General features: G+C 48.7%; 1 protein-coding gene across 9 annotated transcripts in view; it reads left to right on the forward strand.

Moving 5' to 3' along the window:
• The window catches only part of LOC144155869 (uncharacterized), a 115363-nt gene extending 102820 nt beyond the window's left edge, over positions 1-12543 (forward strand). For 7 of the 9 annotated variants that reach the window (XM_077687555.1, XM_077687558.1, XM_077687553.1 and 4 more), the window contains exon 2: positions 8978-12543. In XM_077687555.1, the coding sequence (XP_077543681.1) occupies positions 8992-9423 (432 nt within the window). In that variant the 5' untranslated portion in view covers positions 8978-8991 and the 3' untranslated portion in view covers positions 9424-12543. Of the gene's footprint in view, positions 1-5378; positions 5515-6835; positions 7105-8977 lie in introns of those variants that run through there. The other 2 variants (XM_077687556.1, XM_077687557.1) reach the window with 2 other exon arrangements.
• The last annotated feature ends 1047 nt before the right edge of the window (positions 12544-13590 follow it).

Genomic DNA, 13590 nt, shown 5'->3' on the forward strand with positions numbered 1-13590 from the left:
AAGCCAACGTACAATGGCTGGCTTTGGACAAAACCTTTGTGATGGCGCGAACCTTAAAAAATAATAATAAGGAAACTCTCATGATGAGGGCGCGAGCATTTTGACCGCAGCCGTCACGCTTCCGCGGAGCCCTCCTAGGTTTGCTTAAGTGGATAATCGTTATCATTAATTAGAAGTTGTTTTTTGTCTTTTGTTCTACCTTTATCTCGCGCCTCTTCGACGCCGTTTTTATCTCAGGCAGCGTATTTTTCATGTACAGGAAAGCTGCACTGCATTACAGGGAAGCATCGAAAAAAAAACACACTCCACGTCAGTACAGTCATTTTTATTGCTACGTACCGCACTTTCTTAAAGTCCGCTTCACTAGTATACACAAGTGCATTGCTGGAAAAGCATTCTTGAAGGAAAATATCCGCAGTCTCATATCAAAATATGACGGGCCTGGTATCGAAATATATAAATGTCCCATGCATTTCTATGGGGCGCATCGCGTTGCGTTACGAATCGACGCACAATTTTCCGGAGAAAGTAGCCGTAAAATAGCCACGGATCAGCGCTATCAGTGTGCCGTTATTTGTTATTCCTGGCTTGTGTCGGGCTGGTTCCAAACTTCTGGAGCGTGTGGTAACAATGAAAGCCTCCACGAGATCAGAACGGGGACAGTGACTCCCGCCTTCCATTCCAGTTTCTCATGAGTAAGCCAACTGTCCGTTGCCCATAGGACGCGGCCTGCACACGTCCGTGATTTCTGCGCGTCCCTTGATTATTGGCTCGGCTGCGACTTTGGTTCCAGAAAGTTAATACGGAAGGCGCAGGCTGTGTGTGTACGCAACGGGCAACCATTTGAAATTTACGGGTGTATGGTTGTCTTGAGCCACGGAAGGTAGGCTGCAGGCTCACAACGTAGAGCTTGACTTAACCACCGTGCCGCGGGAAAACTTGCAAATAATAAACCGATTAATACTAGGCGGGGAGGGCGGGGGGAGGCAGAGGTTGGAACGAGACCTATGATTAAGAAACTTTGCCAATGACACATGTTGGAAAGCGTGTGTTTAGCCTGATGATTGGGCAAAACACGGGACCGCAAAAGGAGCGCGTAACCTCCGAATAGTCGAGAATGCCCTTCGAAAGAAATAATAATTAGGCCAAGCAATGGGACAGAACACAGGAAAATGGCGCGACGAGCGACGTGAGGGCGTTGTGCGAAATGAACATGGGTGAAACTTAAGCCCCCCTGGCAGACCCAAGCGAGGTCGTGGCAACGCTTATAAGCCACAACACCACTCTATGCTCTTGCCTGCAACATCTCCCAAGTTCGCACTGCAACTTTCGCGTCCGAACTGTCAATTGGCGCGGCGACGATTTGAACACAAATTCATCTTTCAACGCCAACCTTTTTTTGGTGGGCGAGGTATAAAGCACTTACACGAGCAGCCAATACATGGGCTTTGGAGGAGGGATATTATGGCCTCAGAATGTGCTTATGATTGCCGGTTTTCATGAGCAAGCGCAACGCTCCTGCGGGAAGCTCCATAGCCACTGAGCCACCGCGGCGGGTAAGCTCCACAAGCTGCGCGCTGTTCAACGTATACCATTCTTGCTATGCAGTAAAATCGAGAAGATCAGTTCTAAGGCAAGGGATAAGCTGACAAAGGTTCATGATGATTAGTATCAGCTCAATATATTTCTACCATATGGTTACTTGCGCATTTAACTAGGAGAAAACAATTATCTTTGTACTCCGAAAATGTAGGAGATATATTGCGGTCTCACTATTTCGGGGTGCCCGCATGGATGCAGTTTTCCTTGAAAGTTCACGTATACAAATTGTTTCTGTCCGCTGTTGAAAAACGTCTGAAATACGATGGGTTATCCCATTCCATTCATGAAATTCAAAATATGCTCTCCAATTAGACCTCGTTCTGTGATACGTACAACGCTGTCCCATTTCCAATGTCCACGTTGTTTCTTTCCCATCATTATGTAAACTTTTCTTAGAGGTTATATTTTTCACCCCTCGTTTCGCACTTTGAACAGTTTGTTTTGCTCCTACAAGGTGTTTGTAGCAGAGGCTACACCCAGCGTTCAATATTTAAAGTAAACATCTAGTATGATTTCTCTGAAACTAAGCGAACGAATCAAAATTGACGTCATGCTACGTAAATGTTTCAGAGTAGCCCTCGGACTCCCCCCAAAAACCTCCAACGACCGCCTCCTTGCACTGGGTGTCCACAACTCCCTTGACGAGATAGTTGAGTCGCAACGCACCGCCCAATTAGAAAGACTCACTAACCCTGGTATTCTGAGTCCTTCCTCAACTCGAGCCTCCAATGGAGGAAACCCTTGAAATCGATTTCCCCATGCATACGCATTGCGGAATCCGCCCCTCAGCCGAGTGGAAGGAACAAATGGAGTGGAGGAGACACTCAGAATACGGCCCTAAGAGTCTACCGGACGGCACTTGCTTGTTTGCTTCGGCCTTTCACCCACCACCTCCAACTATCAGCAATTGGTAGACATTCCCCCTTCCATCCGCCAGACGCTCCGAATCGAACCGAAAGGGGCCCTGCTGCCCGACAGACGACGGAGGTGTCGCCGGCCTAGTCGCCCCAGCTGTGGCCAAATAAAGTTGTTCTGTCTGTCTGTCTGTCTGTCTGTCTGTCTGTCTGTCTGTCTGATTGCGCAAGAAATCATAAGTTTTCGTCACCACTGAAACCAGAGGACACAGACTGGCCGAATAATTCCTTGTGTACTTAATTTGTACGGTTTGTGGTTATTACGCGTGTTGATTGAACGAACGTGCATGATGGACCAACCCACAAACAAACGCGCCGTGTCGTCGCAGTGGAGACGAACGCAAAAAAAAAAACACGAAAAGAAGGTAGCGTGGTCCCAAGTGATGCATGTCACGGGGACTGTGCCGTCAGTAATTACGCCAAGTTGTGAAAACAACGATTAGGGGATTTCGTGAAATGCGGTTCTGACAAAAAAAAAAAAAAAAAAAATCCCGGGCCATCTCCACTAACGTGAAACCTGGGGAGGGGCGAAGCAGGCATGTATAAGTGTATTCTTGGCGCCTTGGTGTTTTAGCCAGCGGAAATGAAACCGTTTGGGGGGTAGAGGTTACAGCTTTACTGCAAAAGTCTCGCGTCTTTGAAGCACGAAGCATTCTAGCGTGGGGCGTAAACGAGAGAGAGAGAGAGAGAGAGAGAGAGAGAGAGAGAGAGAGAGAGAGAGAGAGAGAGAGAGAGAGAGAGAGAGAGAGAGAGAGAGAGAGAGAGAGAGAGAGAGAGAGAGAACATTTATTTTTCCAACATGGTTTTGAGGCAATGGAGGCGGAGCCTCCTCACCCCCTTCAGACGGCGGCCATAAGTCCTTGGTATCCGGCGACAACGAATGCCCCGGTGTTTTTTAGTACGTGTTACGAAGCGTTCTGGCGCGAGGCGTAAATGAGTGTCCCAGTGTTTTTAGATGCAGAGCATCTGATTCACTCGCCTTGTCCCTCCGGCGTCGTCGTCGTTGTCGGCGTTGTCCACCCCTCCCCCATTCTCCTCGCCGCGCCAGCTGCGCTTTCCGCCGCTCACCCCCTCTCCTCTCCGATAGCGAACACTCTCTCGCGAGGGGCATTGGATTGGATTCGATTGGATTGGATTAAAGTGGATTGTGTTGGATTGTGTTGCGTCATAGCCGCGGCAGACGCGCTGGGGCCGGCGCATGTGCACTACTCTGTCTTCCGCGGTTTCCTCTCCTTCGGGCGCGCTGCGCATATAACCGGTGTGCCGTTCTCCGGCGAAGCAACATCCACGCTTGGCTCAAACACCTAGAGTCCACGCCGCTTTACAAGTACGCCAACGTCGTCATCGACTGGGACCGGCTTACGCAGTCCCCTCAACGTTATGCGCACAATAAAACGCGGTCCCTTCGCCGCTCCGCCTATGCGTCGCATCTACACAGGGGTTCCCGCGAGGGGAGGTGGGAGTTTTTTTAGTACGCGTTACGTCTTAGCGCGAGGCGTAAACGAGTGTCCAGGTGTTTTAGCACCGTGACTACATGAGACGACGGTTACGACGACGACATTAAACGCCGACAGCCCGAGCCCCTAAGGGGCTTCGCCCCTAAAACATTCATGGTCAATTCCTGTTTGAACAGAATCTGTAAAAGCATAAGATATATTGCAGGTCATGGGTGTGTAGGTCGCACACGCGCAGACGTGTCCACAAGTCTCTTCAATCCGCCCCTCAGCGAGTGATGATTATGACGGCAATGCGTCGAGACGTACGGACGCAATGACCATCTGTGTGTGTGCAGGAAGCAGTATAGTCGTACACCGTAACCTATGATAGAAACAGAGCTAAAATAGTGAGAAGTATCGTGGAAGAGGAGGAGGTAAAGGCAGTAAAGGCTGACATATCCCCCTCCCCTCAACTTACTAAACACTAGCCGTTAGGCGCCACTGCGAGTTGAGACCGCTATGTTTTTCATGTGAAGCTTTCCGGCTCATCGGAATTCTTTCGGACTTAATTACTGTGGAGTTATTTGGTGTTTTCTAAAGATGTTTTGCGCGGCTAGTGCTGAGGGTGAAAGCTTGCATTGAGCGGAGTTTCAAGTTTTCCACCTAACTTTACTACCTTCGAGAGCCAAGGAAACACTCCCATTGAAATGTATTGGCGATGACATTTTACAGCGAGTTACGCAAAAAACTATTAAGAGTTCTGGAAAATATCTTTACAGAGTTCATGCGCAAGTCCCCTCCCTCCTTCATGCGAAATGTCACTTTCCAAAAACGGTTCTAGTAGGTTCCTGAGAATTCGAAAATTTGAGCGAGAAAGCTGGGGATAAAGGTAAGAAATTAGCAGACGCAGCAAATACCAAACGCGGGAAGCTTTGATTGAAGTTGTGTGAATAGGAAGGCAGATTTTGTTACAGTGGAAGGGTTTGCTCAAAGGCATGGAAGAGCGCGAAATTGCACCCACCAGAAGTGCTGGTGTGTAGCTAGGTGTGGTGGGCAGGTCGGGGAAAACCTCCCCCTACTTGAGTATATTAGTTGCATTAACGTAAGGGGCGTACGTACTATATACGTACATATTTTCGGTACTCCCTGTCATGTATCTGATTCTGGGACAAAAAACTGCGCGCCAAGTTCTGCACCTTTTTTTTCTACCTGTCGGTCAGTGTCGCCGCAGCTATGTCAAATGGTCAAATGGTTATAGCTTCATTGAACGCTTCGAAAGTCCCGCTCCACAACTCTCGCGAGGCCGCAGTGGCTGCAGCACCGTTGACGCCCAGCGACAGCTGGCGGAGTACGTGCGAAGCCGGGTACCGGTAGACAGCCGCTCATGTGTCTGTGGCGTCACGGGGACGTCACACGTGATGCTATGATGCCCCTCCTCTGATTTCATTTAATTCCGTTCCCGCTCACTCCGCGCGATCACCGTTCGGCGAGACGGTATTCCGCCTTGGGTACTGTTGTCATCCAGGGTCGGAGGCGGCAATTATTCTAGTCCGCATCCAGCGGTACGTCCACCGATTTTGTACCGCCAACTCGCTTGCTGGTTTGCTTGCAGCTTTGCCCGCGCCCGCTTCTGCCACTCGGTGACTGATGAGTGCGTGAGTGATGAGTGAGTGAGCGAGTGATCGCTTAAACGCGTACACCTGGGTGCGTTTTTGGATGTAGAAGAGTGTGAATATGGATGATTTGAATTTTCTTTTTCAGAATCCTGGGCACCAGAAGTAGGAGTGTTTTTTAGATGGGGCATTTCAGCATTTGCTTTCGCATCGTGTACTACGGGATTTACAAAATTATATTCGTGATTGCGGAGTGCTCTCGGTGTCACAAATGAGGTGTGGACGCCTGCCTCTTCTCCGCCAGGTAGCAGGAAGACTTAGTGACTTTTTTTTTGTCTTCGCATACACTAGCCACAACTTATCCACGCATTCATTTTTTTTTTTTTGCCCCGTTTTCATAATGACCTCACTTCGCTACCATTGCGACCATAACCTCGACATCGTGTTGGCGGTGCATAGCAGCCAACGCTCTTCACGTGCCTCGCTGTAGTCTCCGCTTTCCGCACTTTCTGCGCGACAAGACGCGTACAGCGGTAGTTCGCTTCCCGTTCGTCATCTTACAAGCGCGCAGCTGCAAGTCCGCAGCAGCGTCCTGTAACCCTACTCTCCTACTTTCGCTGCGGCAGCGCCAATTCCTCCTGCCCTGTCGCTGTCGCTGATTTTCCCAACCTCGTGAGAGAAAAATTATTTGGGGGGGTTGTGGCGTTCGGAACCTTGGCCCCATCGTTATCTGCGCCACGCACAAGCACATATCCTGGGTTGATTGATGCAACAGTATACTGTATTGTTTTTGGTAATCACAGTGCGACTTTCGGAGTTCAGAGCTTAAGTGCGCGTGTAGAATTGTGGGTTGTGCGTATGTCCCATTCTTTCGCGCGACTGATGTTTTCGGGTTAGATGACGCTATAGTTGAAAGGTTTAAGGCTTGGGCGAGTTGGTGCATGATTACAAAGAGGGGAACAGCGCAACACAGACCAAACACAAGAAGAAGAAAGTAAGAAATAAACGCAAGAAATAAAGAAAGACAGCGCTCGTGGTTGCCACTTTCTTCTTCTTGTGTTTGGTCTGTGTTGCGCTGGTCCCCTCTTTGTAGTTATAGTTGAACTCTCGGTGCATAAGTTCGTGGCGTATTGCTTTTTTGGGTGTAATGGTTTAGAGCTTCCAGCTTAAGCCTTGTTCCTAATTTTTATTCAGTTTGTTAGTTACAGACCATTATTTCGCCCTAAGTGTCTTGACTAGGAAAAGAGTACGTCTTTCCTTCTCCCTGCAGAAAACCGTACTTCGGCCACCCATTCCAGCTTCAGCGAGGGAGTTGGTGATGCCTAGACACCTGCGACGCCCATTTTCACTCCACAGAATAGTATATCGGGCTCGGAAGGAGAAGGCAATTCAAGAAGGTCTAATGCGAGGTCGAATGCAAAACTGACAAGCAAAAACGCCCGTGTGTTCGAGGCTTCGGCGCACGTTAAAGATCCCCAGGGGGTCAAAATTAATCCGGAGCCCTCCACTACGGCACGTCTCATCGCCTGCGTTGTGTCGGTGCGTTAAACCCTAAAATCAATCAATCATTTCTTCATTTTAATTTTCCTTTTGTACAACCCCAATGTCAGTGATCGCGAATACCTTTAGATTTTCAAATCGAATGAAAGCAAACTTTCTATGTTAGTATGCATTCCGCAGACAACCAGGTTTGGCATAGAACAGTAGTTCCATGCGCATATTCAAAGCCCGCGGCCACGGGGGCAGATGCTAAGCAAACTGCTCGACAAAAAGAAAATGCTTGCGCTACTTCACGGGAGGGCGAAGCACGAGCGAAGTGAACCGCAGAAAAGACCTGCGCCTTTTGCACGTCATGGTTTTGTCATCGGTGGAATGGGCACGCATAATGACGTCGTCGCTAAGGTATCTCCTCCTGTGTAATTCAGGATCCTCTTTTATCAGCTGCTCACATTGAACTTAGCACGTGACCCGCCACGGTGGCTCAGTAGCTAAGGCGTTGCGCTGCTGAGCACGAGGTCGCGGGTTCGATTCCCGGCCGCGGCGGCCGCTTTTCTGATGTAGGCGAGAAGCAAAAATGCCCGTGTGTACGAGATTTCGGCGCACAATAAAGATCTCCAGGTGGTCAAAATAAATCCGGAGCCATCCACCACGGCGCGTTAAACCCTACAATCAATCAACTTAGCACGTGATGTTATCGAGAGGAGTTTGTTATTCCTGTCCGCACCCCGAGTCAGTGTCCGTGGTGTGGAGGGTGACCCCGGTCTTGAGAGGGAAATTGGCCTGAGTTCCTGACATCCTAGTTTGCGCTATCGTGATGATAATAATAATAATAATAACAACAACAAAACGTGTGTGCGGTGGGATGAATACAGCTGCTGCGATCCCGGCCCAAGCTTCCGTTTTTTTTTTTTTTTTGTAGGAGACGAAAAACGAAAGCGTCCGTGCGGCGAGATTTCAATATTTCGGAGCACGTTAAATATTTTCAGGTGGGATAAACTAATCCGGAACCCTTCACTACAGCGCGCCCTCAAAGGCGCGTAAAACCCCCCAAGTTCTAATTGAATACCGTGTTTCCTTCTACACACTACGGGCAAATAAGGTGCCACACAGCAACCATGCGCGGTGGCTGCCATGGAATTCACTGTGCGAGGTAGCAGCGGTTGAACAGCAGTCTGTGCGTGTAATTTATTTTGTTCGGTTTAGACATCCATACAGGTTTCATGCACGAACGCTTTAAATCGCGAGTATTCGCGACGTCTTTTAGTTGTAATTCCCGTTGACGAAACGTAACAGCGCTGTTTTAATTCGCAGGCTCTTTTTTCATACCTGACTACATAAACTTACCCGCCGACAAAGCTTTCCCCATTCCCAAGCTAAACCCAGGCATCTTAGGGTGCAACGACCCGGGATAAATGATGAATGGCTATGACGATGTCTCGTGTACGAAAACATAGTTACGCGACTGCTAGCAGACACTATTTTTGTTGTGGGTAGCAAATAATGTCAGGCTGGAGACGCCTAATTTATCTCAGGCATGCATGTATGTGCTCTTTATCTGCATAAAGCAAGTACTCATACGCTATATAGTGCAGAAGACTATAAAATTATATTCCTGTGTACTCTGGATTTAAGCCGGCCCCTCTCGCTCTCCAGTCCTCTAAATAAGAAATAATCCAAAAAAGAGAAAAGTGTTTGCTTGGTGCAAGTGTAGTATATACGGATAAGATGGTGGCGCTCCGTACAAGATTTGGGGCACTCGTTCGAGGAGCATTGGGATGTGCGTGGTTGGCTGTATAAAATTGTGCGAAAGATTGATTAACAGTGCTCTTGTCCCCTCTGAGGAAGCCTGGCTTTGTGCCGGGCAGGGAGTGGCCGATGCTCGATGACCCGTGCGTGCAACGCGCCGCCGCAGAATGCTGCTGCTCCATGCCGGCCGGGGGTGAGAAGGAGCTGCCGCGCGTGCTGCTGTACGGCTTGAACGCGATATGGGCCCTCCTGGTGGTGGCGTCGGTCGGCCTGGGCTCGGTCGTCCACCAGGGCTTCTACTTCCTCAGCATCGGCGGCCTGGTGCTCATCGTGCTCACCTGCGGCACCTACAGCATCCACCGCACCTGCAGCGACCCGGGCTCGGACGAAGAGGCCCTGGACCAGTCGCCCGCTGTGGCCGGAGAGCGCGTCACGCCGCCCCCCTCCTACGAGGAGGCCATAATGGTGCAGACCGACGACCCGCCCGGGTACCAGGAGGTGCTGCGCATGCTGACCGGCCCCAAGACGCCGCCGGAACAGCTGCGGGGAGGCGAGTCGGAGTGCCTGCTCGCCCGCGAGACGCCGCCGGACACGGTGCAAGCTGAGAAGTAGGCCTCCAGGGACACTGGACAGGACCGTGAAGTCCTGGTTTGTACTGGTCGGCTCCGACAAAGTATGCTTGCACGCGTAAACTCGCCCTTGAAAGCGCAGTGGCTTTATGTCTCCTCAAATTCCACGGGCGGTCAGCGAGCAGGACGCATCTCAGTGCAGGTGGTGATCATTGGCATGGGACAAAAGAGCCCGCAAAATACCTTGGAGTGAGAAAATAACAGGGCGCGCGGGAAACGACGAAGGACGCATCGAAGGCCTGACTTCGCCTTGCCCTGGGCACCTGTGTTGTGTACGTGTGTCCGAAGCCATGTCTTCCGGCGAATACTTTATGTCTCTATGTTACCACGCACGTTAACCTCATGTAATTCTGCCGCGTATTTAGTTGCCGCAGGAGCCCAACCAAGATCGGCGGGTGTTAAATCTCACCAAAAATCCAGTTTCTAGCATGCAAGAAGAAAAGCTCAACTAGCTAAGGCCAGAAACATGGGGCTACACGGTATGCCTGAAATGCGTATACTATCATTTACCACTGAGGGCATTATCAGCAGCTTACAGGTCTTTGAGATGATATTTTGTTGAACTGCACTCGGGCGTACTGGTCTCTTTGACCAAGCGCCTGACGCGACGCTGTATAGCAATAGAGTTATAGCCTATTGGCAAAGGCTGCTTGACACGTATACTACAATAGTTGTGAAAGTCCAAAAGCGACCCGCCGCGGCGGCTCAACGGCTAAGGTTTTGCGTTACAGAGCCCGTAGTTCGCGGGTTGGATTCTCAGCAGCGGAGTCTGTTTTTTAAGGGAGAAATACAACAGCGCCGGTGTGTATTTTGGCGCGTATTAACTGTTCTAAGTTTAAATTATTCATCTACCTTCCCGTACGACGTGCCTTATGACCCAGATGCAGCTTTGATGCGGAAAATAACACCGCGAGTTTCACAAATGTACTCTTCAAATCACTGCCTCCATTTTTACCAGGAGTGTGGCGGCAGCAGTCTTTTCTATGTGATAAGATCGATCAATATTTGTGAGAACGTTGTTGGATTGAGCTGGGTTGTTTGAGGTTTGTAGTTTGCGAACATTTGGGTTTTTCCTATTTTTGCCACCGCATTGTATTGTTAGTTTGAATGTAATTATAGTTGTCTTGCTGGATATTCATGCCTGCGCTTGCTGCCACGCTGTTTGCGAAGCCGTAATCTAAAGTTTTGGGTTCATGAATCGGTCCTCAAAAATACCTAAACTGCTTCTGTGCGTGGAGTACCGAGCGTGTAACCTACGGGAAAAATTGATGAAAAGTGAAAAAAGCTGATGTATCATGTTTCGCCAGCCTGAACGAGCACATGAACGCCGAAAGCAGTGGTAAGAAACAGTGGTGGCTACAAACTGATCTCATCCACTGAAAAGGCTTTGCTTGCGAATGTATACCCTTTACTTTATTAAGGATGCCTTTTGGGCATTATTCCTCTCAGTGGCCCTGGTAAAAGCAGTAAAGGGTCAGAGCTACACCATGACCATTTTTTTTTCGAGCATTTTTATTTCCATTCTAGCTTAAAGCTCCTAGCTCATAATGTACGAACCAGTTCATATTTGCGTGTATTCGCAAACTAATATATTCTTTAATGCTCACCGCAAGAAAGAAGGAAAAAAAGCTACGAGATGAGCGTTGCGAATTTACGGCTAAGTGCGCTGTACAAAGCTCTGGCCTGTCCTGAGCCCGACGCTCCGTTTGTAACAGCTCTACGACAATGTGGCACAGATCGCCGTTGAGCTGCCACAGTACGCCGTAGAGCCCACCAAGCTGTTGCTCGTGCCTGCAGAGATTTAGCATGTGCAGCCATACTTATTCGCCAACTTGCTGAGTATAATGATTATCCGTACGGGATGCCATGTGGACGCGAAGTCGGGAATGCTTCTGTGTGACGCCGTCCAATCCTTTTGTGTATTGTTTTAATATCATGGAAAAAGATGGTTGCAGAAAAAAATGAAGTAGGAAAACCGGGCAAACAAGAAACGGATTTGCCCTGAGCTCACGAAAGTCTCGAGCTTCGGGGAGCCGGAGGTCGAAGCCACCCGCGTGCTGTATACGTCCTGATTTCGTACTGTGGTTAAAGGAGCTGGCGACGGCATTTCAACGGTATCCACTGGCAGAGGCAGGGGAGTGTTCGTGCCTTAGCGTGCAAAAAGGTGTTATTGTATTTTGCAAAGACTGCACCTATAACTACGACTCAATGACGAAGTGACACGTGTCTGTTTCTGATTCTCACCAACATAGATGCGTGTTTCTGTAACCGTTTTAACGGCGCCAGTAATGGAAGCAGTCCCAATAGGACGGCATGTGCTGTAGAACTCAGTTTATTGAAAACGCTTTTGTAAGAGTGTTAACATAAGAGTGTTAACTGTGCCTTGTCCGCTCTTTCTCGCTGTGACGCTCAGCAGGATTAAGAAGTGCCACGATGTGTTCGGAGTTCTTACTGATGCACAAGTTGATGCCGTGTAATTACTTGCTTTATGCATCTGTCGTTGAATCTTGGTCTGTGACGATTTGAGTTGAGAGGCAAGCACTTTTGAAATGGCACGAGCTGCTTTGTGGGCATAAATGAAATATTTGCCTTGCCGAAGGCCACGGACAACGAAGACGAGAACAACACACGTGAGGTGTCGAGAGCTTTTCCTTTGTGTTTGTGTTTTTCTCATCCTCTGACGCTGTAGGCTTTTAATTTATGCACAGCAGTTTACTAAACTTTGGCACTTATCAATGTTGCACTGTACACATTCTGAATGAAAAAAAAAGGTGTGTGTAGAATAAATTGCACTAATGACACAGAGAAAGCGTCCTTGAACATATCGTGAGTGTGTAACCGTGCCTGTTCGTACTGAGCACACATCTCAGGTGCCTGTGCAGTCTTCGAATGGCAAATACTCATGCCAGCCATGCCCTGCCGCTAGGTATAAAGCGAAGTGAATAAAGAACCAGTGTTATGTCAATTGTACTCAAGACTGCATGCAAAATGTATTTAGCGGTTCTGTCCCATTTAGTGAATATTTTGATGAGCGGCTTCATGGCTTATTGGTGCTCACTTTTCCCCTTTTCTACATTCACAATAAAAATTTTTTTTAAAAGAATGGTTGGCTCAGTTACTAATTTTGAAGAGACGTACTACACGAAACAACGGGGCCACATAGGAGAACGCCGAGAAAATAACGTTTGCGCCTGGTGGTGGATCGCGACATGCTTCTTGTCTCCTCAGGGGTATACCGACCAAGGCAAGTGCTTTGTGCACATGGCGGCAACGGACTAGGAATTGCCCACCGTTATTCACACGCTTCGAAAAATGTAGCGAGCAAATGATGCTATTTTTCTTTTGGCCTGAAACAGCACTGCGCGGGGAGAGGAAAGAAGCCTGACAGCGCAAATGTTCCTAGTTTTTGTGTAAACATGAATAGCAGCCGTCCTGAATGGGTTCCAGCTTATAATATGTACAGCAGTAATTGTCACAGTAGTTTCACAAAAATTACAAGTTACAATACCCAAAAACGTTATCAGACTAAACGAGTGTGCGCCCTCCTGAGGTGTAAGCTCACCAATCCACATCATGTTGACGGCGTAGCGATGCAGCATAACAGCGAAAGAGGCCACCAATCCCACGAGAGCGCATTCTAGCCGCCAATCTCGCAGGCTGGCGCAAATTCTTCCGAACTGCAACGTGCTCCTCTGAACCTTGTCTTAGCTGTGTATACTTCATGCTAATTTCGAGATCGCAAAGAATGCCGCAAAAGAATTAAGACCAAATAAGCGTAGGGGCTATTTTATTGCTTGTTCTGCTTAGGTTAGCCCGTGATAGACCGCTAACTGACGCTTTCACCTTATCTGCCGATATGAATGTGTGCGTCTCTCTTAATAATGCTTACAACAGTGCAGACAATACGGGGATAATAGGAAGAAACATGTGAAATATACATCGTGTAGATTTGGAAGCCGGGACGCTGCATTTCAATGATCTGGTACACGCAAACACTTGGCTGGCACTGCGTAACACGAAAGGCCCTTTGGCGAAATTCTGCAAAGCCTGCAGTTGCGCACGAATGTTCAGCAGGTCAACGTTTCTAAAATAAGTAGCAAGCTCCAACTGAATGGGAAATAACATGGCGTATTACGTCGCGAAAGCAGGA

This window comes from Haemaphysalis longicornis, unplaced genomic scaffold (assembly GCF_048455015.1).
Source record: "Haemaphysalis longicornis isolate Haplotype H1 unplaced genomic scaffold, Haemaphysalis longicornis Haplotype H1 scaffold_1, whole genome shotgun sequence".
NCBI lineage: Eukaryota > Metazoa > Arthropoda > Arachnida > Ixodida > Ixodidae > Haemaphysalis > Haemaphysalis longicornis.